The 22632-nt window shown below is 41.8% G+C and overlaps 1 protein-coding gene across 9 annotated transcripts in view; it reads right to left on the bottom strand.

Annotated features, from left to right (window-relative positions):
* The window catches only part of GPR89A (G protein-coupled receptor 89A), a 54097-nt gene that overhangs the window by 20326 nt on the left and 11139 nt on the right, over window positions 1-22632 (bottom strand). For 4 of the 9 annotated variants that reach the window (XR_013959484.1, XM_080649070.1, XM_080649068.1 and 1 more), the window contains exons 2-7: window positions 15029-15088; window positions 13016-13119; window positions 9513-9619; window positions 9063-9164; window positions 4174-4294; window positions 3477-3557 (exon numbers count right to left, since the gene is read on the bottom strand). Coding sequence is in view for 8 of the 9 variants with exons in the window: in XM_080649070.1 (XP_080505196.1) it covers window positions 3477-3557; window positions 4174-4294; window positions 9063-9164; window positions 9513-9619; window positions 13016-13119; window positions 15029-15088 (575 nt within the window). In the remaining variant the exon portion in view is untranslated. Of the gene's footprint in view, window positions 1-3476; window positions 3558-4173; window positions 4295-9062; window positions 9165-9512; window positions 9620-12124; window positions 12396-13015; window positions 13120-15028; window positions 15089-22632 lie in introns of all 9 variants that reach the window. The other 5 variants (XM_080649071.1, XM_080649072.1, XM_080649074.1 and 2 more) reach the window with 5 other exon arrangements.

The following is a 22632-nucleotide window of genomic DNA, read 5'->3' as shown; positions in this document are numbered from 1 at the left end:
AAGGCACAGAACATCTCCATGACGACAAGGATCACGCATGCTGCCCCTGTACAGCCCGCTTCCCTCCTCCCACCTCCAGCCCCTCTCTAAACCCTGGCAACCACGACTGTTTTCCATTTCCATTTTGTCATTTCAAAAACGTGTGTAAGTAGAATCATACAGCATGTAACCTTGGTGGGTCGGCAAATCTGTGTCAAGGGCAGACCCCCTTCTAGTTTTCTTGGGCTGTCTGGTGTGTTTACTTGCATATGTATTTTTAATGGTGAGGCAGAGATTTGGGCAGAGTTTGTACGTAGATTCTAGATCTTATCCTTCTGCATTTCTCTGGCTTCCAAAAATTTCCTTTTAGAATTCCAGGCACTTTGCTGATTTGAACTCTATCAATCTGTATACGTGAGTGGAGGGTGGGCGGGGGCTGAAGAACACCCCACAGCAAATAAGCCACACACAGGCAGTTACCTGAGACCCTTCTCAAATTTCTGCCTGTCCATGTTTATTTTCCAGGGCTTTCAAATATTTGTTTTTAATAGTTTTTAGTTTTTATGACTTTCTATTGAAGGAATTGCTTGAAATCTTTATATAGTGCCATTCTTGGAAATTTCCTCTATGATGGTGTTTTAAAGTTTTATTTATTTTATTTTTATTGATTTCAGAGAGGAAGGGAGAGGGAGAAAGAGATAGAAACGTCATTGATCGGTTGCCTCTGGTGCGCCCCACACTGGGGTTGAGCCTGCAGCCTGGGCATGTGTCCTGAACGGGAATCAAACCGTGACCTCATGGTTCATAGGTGGACACTTAACCACTGAGCCACAATGGCTGGGCTCCTCTGCTATGGTCTGACAGCAGCTGTGGCTGGTGTTGACAATCCACAGGACAATATGTATCTTTTCCCAATCACTACACATTTTCAAAAGAGAGACTAAGTTATCCAGGATAGAGGCTTAGATTTTTCTTTCATAACTGTAGCTCGCATCTAACTTGTACATGGTGTAGACTCCCATTTCTTTTGTACGTCCCAAGCTGTGTGAACGACTGTGGGTAGAAAGGGGCCTACGGACTCGTGAGTCAGCCCTGGCATTCCACAAATGAGTACTGCGCAAGAGCACTTAGCAAGTTAACAGGAATGTGGTTAGTTCCAGTTCTTTCATTGTACCATGGTGTAGCTGCACAGCTATATCTTTTATCTTCTACAAACCATAATTTCAAAATTGTACTACCATTGTTTGTGAACAGAGACTATATTTCAGCTATATCATAGGTTACCAACCAAAAGCTTTAATATCTAAGTCAACAGAAGGACAAAGCAAAACGAATCACTAATTCTCTCAAGCAGAAGAAAGCTGAAAGGCTTGATCACTATATCTGAACTAGTTTGTTTTTATTTTTAATCCTCAGCTAAGGATATTTTTTCTATTAACTTTTAGATAGAGTGGAAGAGAGAGAGGAGGAGGAGAGAGAGGGAGGGAGGGAAGGAAGAGAGAGAGGAATGGAGAGAGAGGGAGGTAGAGAGAGAGAGAGAGAGAGAGAGAGAGAGAGAGAGAGAGAGAGAGAGAGAGACAAAAATATCAACATGAGAGAGACACATTGATTGGTTGCCTCCCACTCACACCCTGACCGGGGCCAGGGATCGAATCTGAAACCGAGGTATGTGCCCTTGACCAGGAATCGAACCCATGAGCCTTTGGTCTGTAGGTCGAGGCTCTAATCACTGAGCAACCAGCCAGGGCTGAACTAGTTTTTGATGAATGTTTCCTAAATAAAGCTCATCTCTTCAGTGTTCCATGTTAGAAGACAGTGTACCTTTTTCCTGTCTCCATTTTCAACCATTAGCTTTTTGTTTCTAACAGATGTTATTTTTCTTGTATGTCACCTCACTATGGCCCTCTGCTGTTAAATTGGAAGGCAGTCTGAGTTTGTGAAAACAGTTTTTCTATATTTTGGTAAATAACAAGGGCATTGTATGACCCCCCCAGGGCCCTAGTATTACCATGCTAGCTGTCTGTCTGCCCTGCTGGCTGCACTGGGTACATAGCTGTGGTAACTAGGTCAAGTTAGGCATCTGATTCATCTGAGAGCCACTCAAATTAATAAGACCTATAGCAGGGCCACAAACCACCCCAGATCCTTAGACAAGGTCAGTAGGGGTACATCAGAGCCAATGACTCACCATGACTAGTGATAAGGTGGCTTACAAGTACACATCCAAACTTGACATGGGTAATGTCTTTATATTCATTTTGGTATGAATAAAAGAAATATAGTAAAAGGGAGAATGTTCTTAGGAATCAAAATAGTATTGTTTCTATATAAGTGTCTCCTAATATTGCATACTGTTGCTTTTATTATTATGTTTTTTAAATCTGCATTCATACTCATTCATGTAAAATCAACTGTATAGAATAAATAAAAACAAAACATTTAAGTAAATAAATATATACATATGTGTATCTGCTTTCAATATCCTAGTAAGGATATATAGAAATGGAGGCAATTGGTTGGTGAATCTGGGCCTCTATCATTCGAATGTCTATTGTTATCTCTTACATTAAGGCTTCTTTGACTTGACCTTGGGTCTTACTATAAAAAGGTGTTGAAGGAAGGAAGATGAAATGCAAAACCACTCATGCAGTGTAAAACCTGTCACCATTGTTACATGGGCAATAATAACTTGAATAAAGACAGTGGACTAATAAGCTTCAGAAGGCAGAGACTGAGTATCCTGTTCACCTCTGTATTTCTATGTATATTCAGCATTCAGCACAGTGCCTGGAATAAACTAGGCTTTCTATAATTACTAAGTGAATGAATAAATGAAGGCAAAGCATTAAACCAAATGATTATTCTGCAGATTATTAAGTTCTATAGCTTTCCTTAGCTATGAATTATAACTCATTGTTCTAAGACCTTTACATGTCAGTGCATTATTATTATTTCCATTTTACAGATGAGGAAACCAAGACATGAGGAGAGAGAGTACCTAGTTTAAGGTCATTGTGAGTTGTAGGCCAAGGATTCAATTCAGACAGTCTGCGTGTAGAGCTTATGCTTTAACCCAGCAATGCCACTTTGAAAACATACATTTTAAACATGCCTTTAAAATAATAACAACAATAACAATAGTTGAAGACCTGAAGAATTTTTTAAAGTAGTTAAGAAAAAGGAAGTTGAAAAGGTTGAAGTCAGGCATGAAAAAGTTTGTAAACATTCAAGATAATAGACTTTTAAAACATCCAATGTAAAATACCTTCAAATATAAGTTATTCCAATCATTCAACTCAAGAGAATTGATCGAAAGTCAGGAAATATGACTGTATTTGAAAATTTTCTTTCACACAGGACTAGACACCGTCTTTGATCATACTTTAATTTATCATGGAAATGAGTAAGATGAAATGCCCTGTTAGCACCAACGCTTAGTAAAATTTCTTGTTGAGAAATTCTAACAGTTCAAGTTGTTTAATGTGCTGATACCTTACCTTTTCTTTTTGCTAATGATCATGTCCATGGTTTGGAGCAGGCGCCGTTCCAGGGCTAGGATGTCTACGTCAGTCACGTTCCTATAATAAGCACAAATGGCTAGCAATGTTTTGGGGTCCAGTCCTTGGGCATAATACAAGGCAGGTGGAGAAACACATACACCTCAGCTTTACCCAGCAATTCAAGAACCTGTCTTCTTCTAGAGAAAATGAAAATGAGCAAAAATGCTTTTGTTGTCACTGTCTATAGCTGATACCCCGGGGTCTCAGGACAATGGAAGGTAATTAGCTCTCTGTTAGTCTTTTTTAGCTTTCAGCCAGTGACATTTATGATGCACGTGTGAGCACATTTTTAACTTGGCATTGTCTGTTCCACTTTCGGGAGGAACTAATTTATTGGGATTAGCTCACATTACTGTCCACTGTGCCTTTAAAAAGGGGTGGGGTGAGTAAGGGGTGGAGAGGGTCAAATTGAAATTGTCATTAAAATAAATAAATGTAGGACAAATAAGGGCAAGTAATATAAGTAATAAGACTTACTTAGAAAGAGTCCTACGTCAATGCCCATAAGGACAGAGGAAAAGAATAAAAAGGCAGTGTCATAGGTCTAATATTTAAGCATTAACGATGGCGGCATGGTTTGACATTTGTGTTCAGGAAGTCGAGGGCAAAGGAAACATGACCAAGCTCTCATCACCTGAGGAAGTAGGACATGTACGTGTACGGGCAGTTGACAGCACCGAATCCGGAAAGAAGAGCCATCAGAGTCACGCCGATCACACCCACGCGGCTGATGAGCTGTTCTATGGACAGGATCCCTACAAACAGGCAAGCACGTTAGTGCCAAGGGATGGTGCTGAGGGCTTCCCCTGCGGTGCAAAAGGAACATCACTGAAGTGGCAACATTGCACAGAACTAACTCACAGAGGCCAGATGCTGTTACTATGTAGATAATCTATGCAAATATGTACGTCTACTGATTTTCCTCTCATCTCATATGCTTCCAGAATCATCTCTATTATTGGGTAATGGTAATGATAAAATAAGATTAGCAACAATAATTGTAAATAACACTATTGACTGTTTACTCAAGGTAGTATGAACTCTAACAAAGCAAAGAACTTTCAGTAAAAGTTTTGGCAAATTAAAAACAAAACAAAACAGAAACTGCACCGCCGGTGTGGCTCAGTGGTTGAGTATCAACCTATGAACCAAGAGGTCATGGTTTGATTCCCAGTCAGGACTCACGCCGGGGTTGCAGATTAGATGCCCAGTGGGGGGCGTGCAGGAGGCAGCTGATCAATGACTCTCATCACTGATGTTTCCATCTCTCTCTCCCTTCCTCTCTGAAATCAATAAAAATATATTAAAAAACAAACAAACAGAAACCAAGAAAAAACAAAAAGTAAGTGTGCTGGAAGAATAGAGATAGGAGGCAGCACTTTCCCACTGTTTCCCAGCTTCATCTGCGGCATGTACAGCCACCTGCGGCATGTATACTCCCCCTTACGTCATAAGCTCTTTAGCTAGCTTATCTGTTACTCATTTTTACCACCAATAAACATAATGCATCTAAAAATGGGCTGAATTTAAGGATGAATAAGTAATTCAAAGGCAAAGACATGAATTTCAGATGATAGACTGTATTCTAATTATCAATGACTTCCTTATTTGAGAATGCTGAAAATCAACTCAGTAGTTAAAATAAATGCTGCTGTTGATGTATTTGGGATAAACGAGAGAAAGCAATGCTGAAGAATAACTCAGAACATCTGGTTTCACAGGAAAAAAATAGTTTTCATTTGTTTTTCACTTTCTATATCAAGGATAGAATCCACTTCAGCCATTTACTTCTACAGCCAAGCGTTAGAGCTACATGTTTTCATGTAGGTCTGATAGTTTTAGTGTGATTTCCACAGCAATAAACCGCACTGGCTGTGGCACAGTCCGGGAAAGCTCTAAGCCAGCCTTGGGCAAACTACGGCCCGCGGGCCGGATCCGGCTGTTCTATCCGGTTCTCTTGCTCTCCCCTCCACTCCTTTACTTTGAATTTATATTAGTTCACACAAACACTCCATCCATGCTTTTGTTCCGGCCCTCCGGTCCAGTTTAAGAACCCATTGTGGCCCTCGAGTCAAAAAGTTTGCCCACCCCTGCTAAGCAGTGCAGGGCTGGCTGGTCCCCAGCCACTACCTAAACTTTTCTCCCAACTTACATCTCTTCAGGCCAAATAAATGAGACACCGGACATGTGGACAAAAGATAAAAATGCCCACTTACTGGCGCACAAAGGTAAGACGGAACGGAAACCATCTCCCTAGCTCCTCCTCTCAGTTCTTCGGGGTGTCCCACAGAGTTTAGAAAAAGGGATAGATTACGGCACAGCAGGTATGATGGCCTGCTCTTTCCTTGGGGCAATGTCTGGCTGCGCTGGTCACACAAGCCGACTGCTCACAGGGAAAGAGCGGGAGAAAGGCGTCCGTCACAGCTTTGGACTGAATGTGACCTTGTGCTGTCACTGTAAGCAGCCCTGGGGTCCTTTTACAGCTCTTGTCCCTCATTTCTAATATCACAAACTGGAAACAAATTTGCCTCTCTGTGGTTTATTTGATACTAGTGGCCTGATATTCGTGCACATTAAAAGGGGATTAATTAGAGGAAATATTTTAATATTGCTACTTGCCCTTTCTCTATAATAGAAGTGTCAGAGATGAAAGAAAATTAGTAATAAAGTGCTGTTGGCAACTTGTGATAAAAAAAAAAAAGAAAGAAAATTAGTAAAACATATATGAAAATCTTCTTCCTGTCAGAGTCTGGGGCACGCCGTGGGACCCTGAGTCAAGTCCCCACCCACCCACGGCGCCTCAAAATCGTGCGAGACCCAGACCCAGCCGGCCCCACCCCCGTTAAGCCCTGCCAGGCGGGGGAGCACAGCCTCAGGTCCCCTGGCCCAGCGCCGGGGGTGGGGGGGGTGGGGCACAACCTCAGGGCCCCTGTCAAGCCCTGCCTGATAGGGGGTGCAACCTCAGGTCCCCCATCAAGCCCCGCTGGGCAGGAGGTGCAGCCTCAGGTCCCCCAGTGCTGGGGTGGGGGGCGCAGCCTGAGGTCTCCCAGCCTTGCACCAGGGTGGGGAGTATGGCCTAAGGTCCCCTGTCAAGCCCCACCAGGTGGGGGGCACAGGCTCAGGTCCCCTGCCCCAGCCCAGCATCACGCAGCCTCAGGTCCCTGGTGATTGCTCCTTAAGGCTCGTTATAGGAACTCAGCCTCCACTGTGGGTGCAGCCATGTTGTGTTACGGAAAGCCCGCCTCCGCTGTGGGCACCACCATCTTTGTGAGTGTGACGGTCAATTTGCATATTCTCTATTTATTAGCTAGGATAGTTTATATGAGAGCTATCTTATCAGCATCTCCCTTCTCCAAATCTTCCCTACACTGACATGGGCACGCTTACCATATTATCACACCCTAAATTCCTATCCAGAGCGTTAGTTACTTTCCTGATAGAAAGATAAATAAGATGTAGTTTCTGACCTCAGGGAACTCATAGGTGAATGAGTTCATCTACTACCTTGGCAAGACTTAAACTTTTTTTCATTCACTGATTCAATAAACAGGTAATAAACACTTATGTGCTAGGTTGCTCGCTAGGCACTAGAGATACAAAGATAAATAAGATGTAGTTTATGACCTCAGCGAACTCATAGGTGAATGAGGAAGTCAGAAAACAAGTAATTATACATTTTATGTAAGTACATTGAGATGGGAGCAATTAGTATTCTCTAATGAAGGCCAAGGAAATCTTCTTAGAGGAACTGACAGAGTTGACTATTGAGAGAATAAATCGGCATTTCCCAGGTAGACAGAGGGGAGGGGCTGTCCAGGCTGATAGAACAGCTCCAGAAACTTCGAGTGGTTTGGGAGGACTGGAGAGAAAGTCAGGCCATGGAGGGTCTTGTATGCCATGTTGAGTTTGAATGTTTTTGGTAGGCTGGTGTTTCTTAACTTTTTGGCCTTCTTTAATGTTATTTAACAATTCAAAATAGTTTATAAAATATACAGTTGTTTATGATGTTGCCCATGCTTTTAAAATTTGCACATTTCCTCTGTTCCTCCAGCAGGAGAGTCTCATAACCTCTCTCTTCCAAATCCCTGGCACAGGAAACGAGGAGACACGGAAGGATGCATGGGGAGAGGCAGATTCTAGACCTGGCTCATTCATTATGCCAACCCCTTTCTAGCATGCTCCTTATACTACGGAACCTGGAGGAAAGCCAAAAGTTCCTTCCTAGATTTCCTCGAAGGTCTGAATGTTCCCGAGGCTGCATCAAATTCACCTGCCATGTGAAACCTCAAATGCATTCGTAACTACGTGGGAATAATAACAGCACCTGTGGGCTGGAGCGGCTGGGACACAGGTTCTATGGTCTGGTCCCTGATGTCACAGTCCTAAGTGGCAGGTGATGACTTCAGTGGGTTTTTTCAGGTTTAGTCCTGTGGTATTTCTACGATGCCTCTCTTCACATCTCTGCTTTCCTAGAAATTCTACAAACTCCCTAAATCCCAGTAATAAATCCCTTTCTGCTTTAAACTAGTTAGATTCTATTTTCTGCCATAAGAATCTGATAGAGCAGAAAAGTTAAGTGACTATATTATTTTAAAAAATATAATTTTATAGATTTCAGAGAGGAAGGGAGAGAGATAGAAACATCACACCCTGTACTGGGGATTAAGCCCACAACCTGGGCATGTGCCCTTGACTGGAATCGAACCTGGGACCCTTCCATCTGCAGGCCAACGCTCTAACCACTGAGTGAACTGGCCAGGGCCATATATATATATATATATATATATATATATATATATATACACACACACACATATACATATATATATTATATATATATAGTTTAAAAGCTCCAGTATGAAAGCTCTAGTATGTTTATTACAGGTGAGCTCTCTAATTGATTTTAGATCTGTATATGTATTTGTGAAGTAGTTCTGGAAGAATTTGTTAGTCAAGACATTTTTGTTTGTTTTTAGCAGAGAAATTATGACTGTTCATGACTGTTCCTGGATTTAAAATGAGCTTCCTTGTGTGAAGAGAGATACTGTTTCTTAGAAAATTTTCTATTTTCACTAATTGTGTTTTATGTCACTGCTCTTTCCCCAAACCCATATACCCGCTGAAGAGAATCTTTAGCCTCACTTTAGCAGTGGCCACTTACCTTTTGGGTCACAGACCCTTTTGGGAATCTGGTAAAAGCTTATGGACTTCCCACCTCCAAATATATTCCCATAATCTACATATAGTATCAGGAGATTGAAGTTAAAGACACCTTTGTCCACTCCTTACTCCCTTGAAGTGTATTCACTGCCCTAAGTTCAAAAGCTCCTATTCTGAGATGAAAAACCAGCATGTGACACCTCCTAGGATGAAGGGACAATTTGGTTCAAAACCAGAAAACTTTTAGAGACTTAATTTGCTCTATTTTTCACAATCAGAAGTTTTAAAAAATTATTTTTTTTTCAGTATCAGAAAATTATAAACAACCCATTCCTCTTCTATCCTCAACACATACACACTCACCGTGCTTTGGGCTGAGAATGGGAAATGGATCTCCCAGTTTCCAGAAGAAATACATAAAAGTCAGCCATAAGAGGCAGGAGAAGAGCAGTCGCTGTTTATGCACTAAGAGGGAGGAGACAAGGCTGAGGTTAAATAGATACAGGCTGAAGAGCTTGCTCTACTTAAAAGCTATGGGATAACACTAATTTACATTTGCCTGGCTTGTTCACTTGGCAAATGATGGATGGAACAATGTTATTTTTAGAGAAAGCATCCTTACCACTTTAGGAGAAATTTGGCTGAAATTAAGCTGTGGGTTGAGTTACGGGAGCTGATCTGATAGAAACAGAACCAGAACTGTGGCAGGACAAATACCCTAATCGTTCATTCAATATTTACTCTGTGCCAACCCTTTAAGATGCTGTGTGGGAGGTGGCCCCAAACCACAGCTCCTGAGGGTCAAACACTCACACAGCCGGATGTTGCTCACAATAAAATAGCCGATGTAGAAAGGCACCAGGAAGACCAGGATCAGCAGAATGACGCACAGGTTCAGTTTCCAGTGGAAGTAACGGGAGCTGCAAGACACCGCAGAGCCCGTCACGAGGAGGGAAGGGGCAGCAGCTGCCATTCTCGTTAGTCTCCCCGAGGATCTCTTGCTCTTTGAACTCAATACTGAATATACCCATCTAACTAGTCAACTAGGCTGTTACTACCTGCTCATTTATAGAGAGAAGAAAAAAAGTTCCGAAAGGTATATATAATCGTCTTAACCTCTTAAAATTTCACTTATTAAAATGAGAATGTTAGTGTTCTAGTTATATTCATAGACAATGTATTGCCGGAAGCTAATTCCAGCATGTCAGCAGGGCTGAATCATCTGGAAATGGCTGAGGGCATTTCCCCAAACCTGAAAAGGATGCATAAATTATTGCTTGCTGCCAGACAGCTGAGAGCATTTCAATCTAGATGTTATTGCCTCCTACTGGCCAAACACCTGAACAGCTGAAGGCAGTTCCTCCAATTTGACAATGGATTCTGTATACCAAACTTGGCCTTTGATATGTATATCTACCTTGCCTTAGGACAAGTTGTGTTAATAAAAAGCAAGGGGTCCAGAGAGACAGGAGAACTTGGTTTCTTTAGCTAACTTTTCTCTGGCTCCCCAAAATGCCTTCCAAAATTATGTTTCGTCTCTGGACTCTTGATTAATTTATACACAGTGCCTTCTCCAGATTCCTGAACCCTTCTAGATGCTGGATTAAGACCCCCAGCATGTATAATAATATATATGAATATATATTTTTACTGGCACAATGACTATTGTTTCACTCACCACTGGGAGTCTTATTCTAATATAAGAATTTAAAAAAATGTTAATTAGCTTAATGTGTGCTATAAAGACTCAGAAGTACTTCTTTTGTACCTTGTGGTACAGAACTAAACATTTGATTTGCATGACTTCATTACTGCATCTAAATACTTTATTTATTAAAATGTTTTAGAATTTTTATAATTTTATTGAGATATAATTCACCATTTAAAGTGTACAATTCGCCCAGCCGGTGTGGCTCAGTGGTTGAGCATCGATCATAAACCAAAAAGTCACAGTTCAATTCCTAGTCAGGGCAGATGCCTAGGTTGTGGGCTCGATCCCCAGTGTGATGTGTGTAGGAGGCAGCCAATCATTGATTCTCTCTCATCACTGATGTTTCTATTTCTCTCTCCTCTCTTCCTCTCTGAAATCAATAAAAATACTTAAAAATAAATTCAAGAAAAAAAATAAAGTCTACAATTCAATGGGTTTTAGTATATTCAGAGTTGTGTGAGCATCACAATTCATTTCAAGCATTTCCAACATTGCACAAGGAAATCCTATACCCATTAGCAGTCACTCCCCTTTCTCATCACCTTCCCCGCCCTAGGAAACTTTCTGTCCATACGGATTTGCTATTCTGAACATTTATTATAAATGGAATCGTGTAATATTTGGTCTTTAGTACTGGTTTCCTTCACTTAGCATAATTTTTGTTTGTTTGTTTGTTTGTTTTGTTGACCCTCACTCGAGGATATTCTTTCCATTGATTTTTTTTGGGAGAGTGGAAGGGAGGGAGGGGGAGAGAGAAACATTGATGAGACACATCAGTTGGTTGCCTTCCACTTTCATTCCGAGTGGGGTCGGGGATTGAACCTGCAACCCAGGGATGTGCCCTTGACAGGGAATTGAACCTCAGACCCTTCGGTGAATAGGCCAACACTCTAACCACTGAGCATACCAACCAGGGCCACTTAGCATAATGTTTCAAGGTTTATCCATACTGTAGCATCTATCAATACTTCATTTCTTTTTATGGCTGGATAATCTTCATTCCATTGTATAGATATATCACATTTTGTTTATCCATTCATTAGTTGGTGGACATTTTTAGCTATTATAAACGTGATGCTATGGACATTTGTATATAAGTTTTTGTGTGAACATATGTTTTTATTCTTATTAAATACTTAAAAGTGGAACTGCTGGGTCATATGATAACTCTGTATTTAATTTTTTAAGGACTAACACTGTTTTCCAAAGTGGCTGCACCATTTTAATTCTCCTTGCAGTGTATGAGGGTTCTAATTTCTTCGTAACTTTGTCCACACTTGTTATTGTCTTTTTTGTGTGTTAATCCTCATCCGAGGATACTTTTCCATTGATTTTTTAAGAGAGGGAGGGAAGAGACAGAGAGAGAAACATAGGTTGGTTGCCTCCCATATGTGCCCCCAACTAGCACCGGGGATTGAGCCTGCAACTGAAGTACGTGCCTGTGACCAGAATTGAATCTGAGACCCTTCAGTCTGCAGGCCAATGCTCTAACCACTGAGCAACCTGGCTAGGGCATTACTGTCTTTTTGATTATAGCCGCCCCGGTGGGTATCAAGTGGTATCACATTGTAGTTTCTTTCATCTGCTGTGGAGTATCTTTTCATGTGCTTATTGGCCGTTTCATCTTAGGAGAAATGCCTATCCAGATCCTTTGTCCATGTTTCATTGTGTTCTTTGCCCTTTTATTACTGAGTTGTAAGAACGTTTTATATACCCAGACAGAAGCCCCTTTTCAGATATGTGAGTCCCGTACACTGTGGACTCCTCCAGTCCAGGTCGGTTCAGGTTTGTTCCTTCAGTTGTCTGGTTTTGAGTTAGGACTGTAGCAAGTGCTATCACACTGCATTCCCAGATCACAGCCGCCCAGGTCTGACTTCTCTAAGGATGAATTAATTTGTAGCTTTGCAGCAAGAAACATTCCACCTTTATTTTCAACCTTGTTTCCAGTCATTCTTTTATTTTTTTAAAGAGTTTTAAGTAGATTTCTAGAGAGAGAAGAAGGGAGAGGGAGAGAGAAACATTTGTGTGAGAGTGGAACATTGATGGCTGCCTCCGTACTCAACACAGGCCTGGGTTGCGGGCTCAATCCACAGTGGGGGGCGTGCAGGAGACAGCCGATCCATGATTCCCTCTCATCATTGATGTTTCTATCTCTCTCTCCCTCTCCCTTCCTCCCTGAAATCAATAAGAATATATATTAGAAAAAAGAAAGAAACCCTTAACTAACCTGGAGGAGTTCTGACCCTCTCAGGTAGAGATTTTTCAGTCACTAGCACAATGTGGAAAGCCGTTACGGGAATTCGGTCAGAGAACAGCTGAGAAAAAATAAAACTTCAGGAGTGAAGCCTCAGTAGGATGAGGCTCTTAGAAACTTCTTCTCAATTAATACCTCAGAGCTACTGGTCAGACCTTGTTCCCTGCTATTTCACAATCTTGTCAAACCCGTTGCTAGGTGGTTGAAACCCATATTTGGTGTTGTTATAGTACTGAGACTAAACTACCCACATGGTGGATGTTTTCAGCTATGGGATCCAAGAAAGTCATCTACTGCAAAGAAAGGCGCACAGGTCTCTTCAAGAGGAGAGCCACTTACTACCTTACTCACCTGCTATTCAGCACTCCTAAGATTTCAAAGATGATGAGCTCAAACATGGTGCAAGAAAATGCAAAAGTCACGGAGAAGATCACCTGCACGACATACTGACGTACCTGTTAAAAGCCAAGCAGGGAGTAAGGGTCATTTTCTTGTTTGAAATACTGAATTGATCATCTTCTGGTTATAAGCCAGAAAACTTATTTTGAAGAAATTCTCATTAGAAAGAGGGCCACAAAAGTAACTTGCCTGGAGCTAAAGAAATAGATGAAAGTAGGTAATGGGAATGCAGACTGGTGCAGCCACGTGGAAAACAATATGGAGTTTCCTCAAAATATTATAGTGCAGTGAGGGCCTGGGGGAGGGGAAGGGAGCAGGGTACAGGGGGTCAATGGGGGGGGGAGGGGAAGGGGACATCTGTAATACTTTCCACAATAAAGATAAATTTAAAAAAATTAAAAATGGAACTCCTTTTTGACCCAGTGATCCCACTTCTGGGAATATATCTGAAGAAACACAAAACACTAATTGGAAAGAATATATGCACACCTTTGTTCACTGCAGCACTATTTGTAATAGCCAAGATTTGGAGGCAGCCGAAGTGCCCATCAGTAGATGAGTGGATAAAAAACTGTGGTGCCTTTACACAGTGGGATAGTACTCAGCCATACAAAGGAGGAAATCTTACTCTTTGCAACAGCATGGGTGGACCTGGAGAGCACTATGCTGAGTGAATAAGTCAGCAGAGAAAGACAAATATATGATTTCATTTATTTGTGGAATCTAATGACCAAAATAAACAAACAAAATAGAAACAGACTCATAGATACAGAGAACAACTGACAGCTGTCAGAGGGGAGAGGGGTTGGGGGGGGTGTGAAATAGATAAAGGGATAAAGCAATAGGAAGACCACCCCCCCCCCCCCACAAAACACCCTCATAGATACAACAGTATGATGATTACCAGAGAAAAGGGGGGCAGGGGCAGGTGGAAGAGGGTAAAGGGGGGTAAACAGTGACAGAAGTAGACGGGTGGTGAACACACAATACAATATACGATGTATTGTAGAATTGTATACTTGAAACCTATATAATTTTATTACCTAACATAACTTCAGTAAAATATATTAAAAATAAACTAGAAATTAAAAAAAAGGAAGCAGGTGTACTTCTGAATCATGGGTCACTATTACTATCCTCCTCCTGCGGAGGGAGACGTTAAGGCATAAGAAAGTGAAGTGACAGGGTCATAGTAGCACTTAGAATTCCTGATGACACTGACAATAAAAATGGCAGATTTATGTACAAAGGTTAGAGCTAAAAGGGTTTCTTCAATACTCTGCAGACCTTGGACCAGTTCTGGACCCTCCCCCAGGAGGTCTTAAAAGTCTTGAGCAGAATACAAACTCTAGAATCCCGGGCTCTTTCAGACAACAGCCCCATCTCACTAGGGAAGTTTAATGGAGAATACCCTAGGAATGACCTCAAAGTAGTCTGTAACCATGGAGCTTTTACTAAATCAGGAGGAATGATTAGGAAAAGTCCAGTCGAGGTTGGTATTTTTCTGAATTCAATGATTTTGGTATTAATTTAGGATGTAAGATTGATCCTTAATATTGAAGGTCAGATACCCAAATGAACAGAAACATTTATGAGACATAAGTTAAATTCTCTCCCAAAGAGTAACTGTTTGCTTTTGGTGTGCATATTGATGTCACCAAGGCGTGGCATTTCTTGTTCCTGGCTTCTTGGCTATATACATGACTTGCTTAAAAAAAAAAAAAAAAAAAAAAAAAAAAATAGCCAACTAAGCCTAATCATAGTCTCCAAGTTAAGAAGTACATAGGACTCATTTGACAAAAACTTCTATCTTGCAAGTGAACATGACCTTTTTTTTTTTTTGTTGCCTTTCTCTGTCTGGTTTATTTAACATGACCTTTTTTTAATGGAGGTATTCTTTCTGTCCCATTTTAAAACAATTTAAATTCATACAATATTAGCATCATCAAAATGATCTCTTCTCACCTCGTAGTCCTTAAACAGTTGGCGCATGAAGAAAAGCCACCCAAATCCAAAGAAAAGTATCTGAAGGAAAAAGAAAATAGAAAGTCAGTATACATATCTTTTGATAAATGCCTTATATAGAGTATTTTATGATAAAAGGTCTGCTAACTAGGTAATTTCAGATATTAAAGATGAGACCTACTCATAAAAGATCTATTTACTGAAATCCTCAACATTAGGAGTAGATATTAAAATACTCTTCAATCTTTGAAATTATCCATGTTTTAGAATGTGTTTTAACTTAGACAAAAATTAAAGTATATGTTTTTCCTGTAATCTTTTTTTTAAAGTTTTCTTTAAAAAATATATTTTATTGATTTCAGAGAGGAAGGGAAAGAGAGAGAGATAGAAACATCAATGATGAGAGAGAATCATTGATTGGCTACCTCCTGCACCATCCCCCCCTTACCCTTACTGGGGATGAGCCCGCAATCTGGGCATGCACCCTGACAGGGATCGAGCTGTGACCTCCTGGTTCATAGGTCAACGCTCAACCACTGAGCCACGGGCTTTCCTGTAATCTTAATGATAATCCTTTTATGAGCCAGAGAAGTTAGCAAATAAAAAAAGTCAGTGAAACTTGCTGTTTTACAGATGATCCCTGTTTACAACTACTTAAAAAAACACAACAAACAACTTGTGGGAAAGAAGTTAAGATTTAAAAAAAAGAAAAAAGGAAAGTAGTAGAAAGAGTGGTATCTTCTCTGTTTTCCTTCGTCTGTGCCATCCTCCTAAGCCCTGTAAAGTGTTTCCATCTCTGTGCCAGGAAAGCCAGGCGACTGCACGGTACCGCTTGGTTGGTTTGGTTCATCAGAGGCAGGAGCCACATGGCAGCTCTGTTCAGTGCTCGGAAGCTGGTTTGTTTTCCACTAGCCCCGTGGTCGGCAAACTGCGGCTTGCGAGCCACACGCAGCTCTTTGGCCCTTTGAGTGTGGCTCTTCCACAAAATACCACAGCCTGGGCGAGTCTATTTTGAAGAAGTGGCGTTAGAAGAAATTTAAGTTTAAAAAATTTGGCTCTCAAAAGAAATTTCAATCGTTGTACTGTTGATATTTGGCTCTGTTGGCTAATGAGTTTTCTTCTCTCTCTCTCTCTCTCCTCTTTTCTTATACTGGCTAGGAACTTTATTGGAGAATAAAACCCTTTATGCCTTCCCAATGAACTGAGGAGCAAGGGTGAACTCTTGGGCACAGTTTAACGGAGACTCCTCCTCCTCTTGCTGTGCTCCTGCTACCCACCAAAGTCCTAGTTTCAGCCACATGGGGCTGCCTTTGGCTCTTAGACACAACACTGCTTCATATCAAGACCTTGGCAGACTCTCCAGTCCCCAGCCCCCTCCTACGTGCCCTCCAGGTCTCCATGAATCTCTGGAAGGCTCCTCCCAAATAAAAACAAACTGCTCTTTTTATACGCTCCCTATTCTACCCTGATGTCCCCTATCAAAGCACTTACCATTCATGTTTTCAATGTCTAATTTAAATACATACATTTTTATTCAATATCCATTTATGGTTAAAAAAACTCTCAACGAAGTATCAAAATACCAAACTAAAAAGTTTTGCACAGTGAAGGAAATTATCAACAAAATGAAAAGACATCATACCAATGGGATAAGATACACCCAATTAGGGGTTAATATTAAAAAATATAAGGCACTTATAAAGTCTAATACCAAAAAACCCCATACAATCCAATTAAAAAATGGCAAAGGACCTGAATAGACATTTATCCCAAGAGTACATACAGATGGCCAATAGACATATGAAAACATGCTCAACATCATTAATCATCAGAGAAATGCAAATTAAAACCACAATGAGATACCAGCTTACACCAATCAGAATGATTACCATCAATAAATCAAGAAACAAGTGTCGTTGAGGATGTGGAAAAAAGGAAACCCTCATGCACATTGGTGGGATTGTAAATTGGTGGGGCCATTATGGAAAACAGTATGGAGAGTCCTCAAAAAAAAAATAAAAAAAAAAAAAATAGAGCTGCCCTACGACCAGCAATTTCACTTCTTGGTATTTATCTGAAGAAAACAAAAACACTAATTCCATAAGATAGATGTACCCCTATGTTCACTGTAGCATTACCAGTAATAGCCAAAATATGGAAGTTAAACTAGGTATCTATCGATAGATAAATGGATAAAGATGATTTCTCTCTCTCATATTACTCAACAATAAAAAGAATGAAATCTTGCCATTTTCAACATGGATGGACCTAAAGGGTATTATGCTAAGATAAAAAAGTCAGACAGAGACAAATACCATATGATTTCACTTACATGTGGAGTGAGGGAGCAATATGACAAGACACACTAGAGGGCATGGAAAGAGACCAGGAAGGAGGAGAAGGAATGGTCATGATTTCACTTACATGTGGAATCTAAACAAAAGAAAACAAATGAACAAACAAAAAAGAAACAGAGGCATAGTTATGGCTGCCAAAGGGGAGGGACGAGCGGGGATGGGAGACATTTTAAAAATCAAACACTATTGATGATAAAGTTGTATAAGCTGAATTAAAAAGAAGAAAAGAAAAACAAATAATGAATGTGCCAGGCCACACTAAGTACCCAATAAGTGTTGCTGTTAATATTCTTGCTACTTTTACTCAGGGATGGTGAGGCACAAAGTTTGAACAGGGAAAGGGGAAGTAAAAGAAAAACTAGGGAATTTCAGTCAACTACAAAATGACTAGAAAACCACAGAAAAAAAGACTATAGGCAAGGGTAAATTTTTAAAAACAGACCCACGCCTAAAACAAATTAAAAATATGTAAAAATAAGTTAAAAACTATGTAAAAAACAACTTAGAAATAATGTAACTATTAATGCCTGGATAAACATAAGGGGAGAGAAGATATAAAGTTGCTTCAATGTACTGATTAACTTATCTTTCATAACATGAGTCCAAAGAATATTAAAACTGGTAAGTCAACTAATAGATGTAAAAGAACACTTACGGGTTATATAAAGATATATAAAAGTACAAAGGATATTTAAACACAGAAAGAAATACTAGAACGAAAAGCATAAGCCTATATAATAAAACCCTAATATGCAAATTGACTGAACTGCGGAACGACTGGTCACTATGATGCGCACTGACCATCAGGGGGCAGACGCTCAACACAGGAGCTGCCCCATGGTGATCAGTGCAGTCCCACAGGGGGAGTGCAGCTCAGCCAAAAGCTGGGCTCACGGCTGGCGAGTGCAGCGGCGGTAGCCTCTCCTGCCTCCGTGGCAGCGCTAAGGAGCAGCAAGCCAAGCAGTAAGGAGCAGCGAGCAGGCGGGTGATAAGGAACGAGGGGTCCCAGACTGCGAGAGGGCAAAGGCCGGGCTGAGGGATCCCCTCCCCGGCCCCCCCCCCCCCCGCCAGTGCATGAACTTTGTGCACCAGGCCTCTAGTAGAATATAATTAACTAAAAGCTGGTGATAGAGGGGAGGAATGACAGGAGAGGTGGGAAGAGGGGGAAGCATGCTAACACTTATACTGCACATAGGAAAAAATAAGTACATACAGACACACACACTTGTTTTTATTTATTTTTATTTTTTAAATATATTTTATTGCTATTTCACAGAGAGGAAGGGAGAGGGATAGAGAGCTAGAAACATCGATGAGAGAGAAACATCGATCAGCTGCCTCCTGCACACCTCCCACTGAGGATGTGCTCGCAACCAAGGTACATGCCCTTGACCGGAATCGAACCCGGGACCTTTCAGTCCGCAGGCCGACGCTCTATCCACTGAGCCAAACCGGTTTCGGCTGTTTTTAGAGATTAGATTGTAAGTTCGGTGAGGACAAGGGTCATGTTTGTCATGTGAATCCTCAGTGCCCAGCACAATGCAGGCACATAGCAGGCTCTCCATAAATGTTTGCTGTGTTTGCTAAATGCTGGTTTGTTCTTTAGGAATATCTAACCTTAATTTGTGTGTGAGTAATAATTCCCGAGGTCCTGGTGATACAAAGATGAGCAAGATAGTCATTACCTTCAAGGAGCTCAAAGTATAGTGGCAAATACACTAAATCAGTAATGATAATGTAACATCGGACATGCAGTGAGGGAAATATACACATGCTGTGGTAAAAGAACATGAAAAAGGGAGACTAGACCAATCTGTAGTGGGTTAGGACAGATTTTCCTGGAGAAGATAATACCTTAGCTGAAGGAGGTTTTAATTTGGGTTAAAAACCTGGTATCATGTGCAAATTTGGGGATTATATGCATTTTCTCCAAAGAGAGGTTCTCAGGTATTCACCACATACTCAAAGTTTTCCATCACTCCAAAAATATTAAAAAACCACTCTGCTAAAGGATGAAAAAGGATTGGGCAGGCAAAAGCCAGGTGGTGGGGCAGGAGGACAGGGCTTTCTTTCCCGACAGCAAAGAGCACGATTAAAGACAAGAGGTAAGAGGCAGTATGACATATACTGGGAACGACACATGGCTTGGGATGGCCAGAAAGCAAAGTTCCAAGAACGAAGTGGTTGAAATGAGACGGGAGAGGCCCCGAAGGCCACACTAAGGACCTTGGGCTATAGTCTATAGGTGATGAGAGTCATTTCAGTGGGGAAAAACACGGCTGGGTTGGTCTTATATGGACCACCATGGTGGCTACACTGAAGATACATTTGAAAGAAACAATCCTGTAGAAAGAGAAACCGTACAGGAGGTTGTTGCGTACAGGAGGTTGTTGCGGATGAGAGAGGATAAAGATCTGAATTAAGACACTGGTGGAGAGGAGGCAACAGGTTTAAGTAGTACTTAGAAGGTAAAATCAGCAGGGAGAAATCAAGGCACCCAATTTATACCAAGAAGATTGGAGGAAGAAAAGGTTTGGGAATGGGGGGATGGGAAGATGAGCAGTTCACCTTTAGAAATGCTAAGTGCCTACGGGCCATCCAGGTCAACCTAAAGGACAGAGTGTGAGGGCAGGGCTGATGTACACCTCAGAGTTGAAACCACCCAAGTAGTGGAACCACCAGGAAGAGTATGTAGAGGGAGGGAGCAATATGACAAGAAGGCACTAGAGGGCAGGAATGGAAAGAGAGCAGGAAGAGGGAGAGGAATAACCGACAGCAGGAGGTGTGGCATCCTCGAACCAAAGGAATAAAGACGTGTTAAATGAAGCAGGACTGGAAAGTGTTCACAGGCTTCGGTAACTGGGAGGTCAGTGCTGACCTGAAGGAAAACAGACTGAATAGTGAGATGGAGGCAGGAACCAGACTAGCAGGCTGGGATGAGGCGACAGAGACCACAAGCACAAATCACCCGAGGGAGAGCCGAGGGTGAGAGAAAGCATCAGGCAGGAGCCTAGAGAGGAGTGCGGGATAAGGGAAGGTGTACCAGCCAAGAGGAAGAGAGCAGAGGAGTAGGAGGATGGACAAACACGAGGAACTGTTGGGACACGGGAGGACTGAGACAGGCCAGTGAGCGGGGACAAGCAGACTAGGGAAACAGACAGACAGTTAGTAAATCCTGTCTTCCCTAAACCAGGGACACTTGTGAGTAAACTAAAGGCCCGGTGCATGAAATTCATGCACTGGAGGGGGCGGTCCCTCAGCCCAGCCTGCACCCTCTCACAGTCTGGAACCCCTCGGAGGATGTCCAACTGACAGCTTAGCCTGACTTCTGGCTGAGTGGTGCTCCCCCTGTGGGAGCACACTGACCACCATGGGGCAGCTCCTGCATTGAGCATCTGCCCCCTGGTGGTCAGTGTGCATCATAGCGACTGGTCCACTGGTTGTTTGGTCGCTTAGGCTTTTATATATATATAGATGGACTGTATTTCTCCTCCCCAGCCAGAGGGTAAATAACTTACCTTTCTCAGGGAGACAGCAGATATCCAATTGGTGCCACTTGCCAATCACAACCAAGGACAGATGAAGTTAAGAGAACAAACCTCATTTTGATTCATCAGCATAAAGCTGGTGAACAGTCTATGGAGATCCTCCCCTAAATGCCCAGCCTTTAAAATCCCTCAAACCAAAGGTCTAGTGCACGCTCTCCCTCCCAGGCACACGCCTGCACCTTAACTCCCCCTTCCCCCACAGGCATGCATCTCCTAAACTAAGGGACCCCACGAGGCTTGTAACCAGGGCAGAAACGGGCAGTGGCAGTTCGCCCTGGGCAAACCCCCGAACCTGTCCAAGGACGTCTTAGTGAGCCAAAGCAGAGCAGCCTGGGCTCGCTTCCCCAGCCCTTCCTGTTCCACTGTGCCCAGCTTTCATGAACATCCTCCACAATTCACCTGGACTCGTGCTGGGCAATGTTCCCTGCACAAAGTCAAGAACCCGCACACGACCCTGTGGGCCTAGGCGGACCCGCCAGGGCCAGGTCCCCTTTCCGGTAACGGGCTGAGTTGATGATGTTATTAATTTATCATTGAGAGCAGTAGCTATCCTTTATTGATCATTTAGTATATTCCAGGAACTCTAAGTGCTTAGTGTTGTAATGCCATTAAATCAGAAAAACCTGATAAGGTAGGTTTGACTGCCCTCATTTCAGAGAAAGCTGAGGCTTACAGAAGTTAAAATCCATTTACAGTAAGTGTCAGAATCAGGATTCAATCTGAAGTCTGTGCGACAGATTCCAAAAGCTTGTGCTTATAACCATTTCCCAATTGGCTGCTCCAAGATCAAAGGCACAGGTGGAGAAAATGGTCTGAATAGGTGCAGGGAGCGCCTGATTTTCTGACATTGAAGAAAAGGAGTGGGGAATGGTTGTGGATATAGATAACTGCCTAGATTAAGAGGTAGGAAGTAGGAGGAGATCACACCTTTGACCTCACTTTTGTTGATAAAGTAGGTGGTAAGGTCATCTGCTAAGAGTACCAGAGGTGAGGATGGAAAAAAGGACTTTGAAGAGAGTGATAAAGACGCCAGAGAAATTATGAGGGGAATGGAACAAGTAGCTAATTGAGGTCAAGAAAAACACACCACGATTCAGTGTCCATAAACTCATGGCATTGGCAAGCTGCACAACTGCATGATTTTCTACATCAGCCTTCAGGCCCTGAATTAATAATGGACAAGCTACAGCAGTGACCCAAGTGTGGAGTTTTGTATGTAGGTAAAGAAACAAGAAGGTATGAGAAAGCAGTTTCGAAATATGAATCCAGACAGAGAAGAAAAGGGGTGAACAGATTAGGAGAAAATACCCCTAGACCACCCAGGAGACCCTTTGGCTATTATAAATTATTACGAGAGAAGACATTGAAATTGAGAGTTTAGAGGCCATGTTTATATGACTTATGAAGTCATGTCTGAAGTTGGGCGAGTTAGGCATTTAGGACTGGGAATGGTATGATGAAGATAGATGATAAAAAAGATAATATTTAACACTAAGAGCACCCTGAATGGATCTTTAAACAAGAAAAAGAAAACAAGCAAAAATGATAATAAATATGAAAGGATGGAAAATGGAAGACAAAGAAAAAGAAATCTATACTTTTAATATTTCTTTGTGGGCTCCTTTCACATTGACAAAAAAGCTTAAGACTTTTACCCAAATAGCCGAAACCGGTTTGGCTCAGTGGATAGAGCGTCGGC

This window comes from Plecotus auritus, assembly GCF_963455305.1.
Source record: "Plecotus auritus genome assembly, chromosome: 12".
NCBI classification, from domain to species: domain Eukaryota; kingdom Metazoa; phylum Chordata; class Mammalia; order Chiroptera; family Vespertilionidae; genus Plecotus; species Plecotus auritus.
Note: the sequence above shows the minus strand (reverse complement) of the source record. Positions and strands in the feature narration are given on the sequence as shown.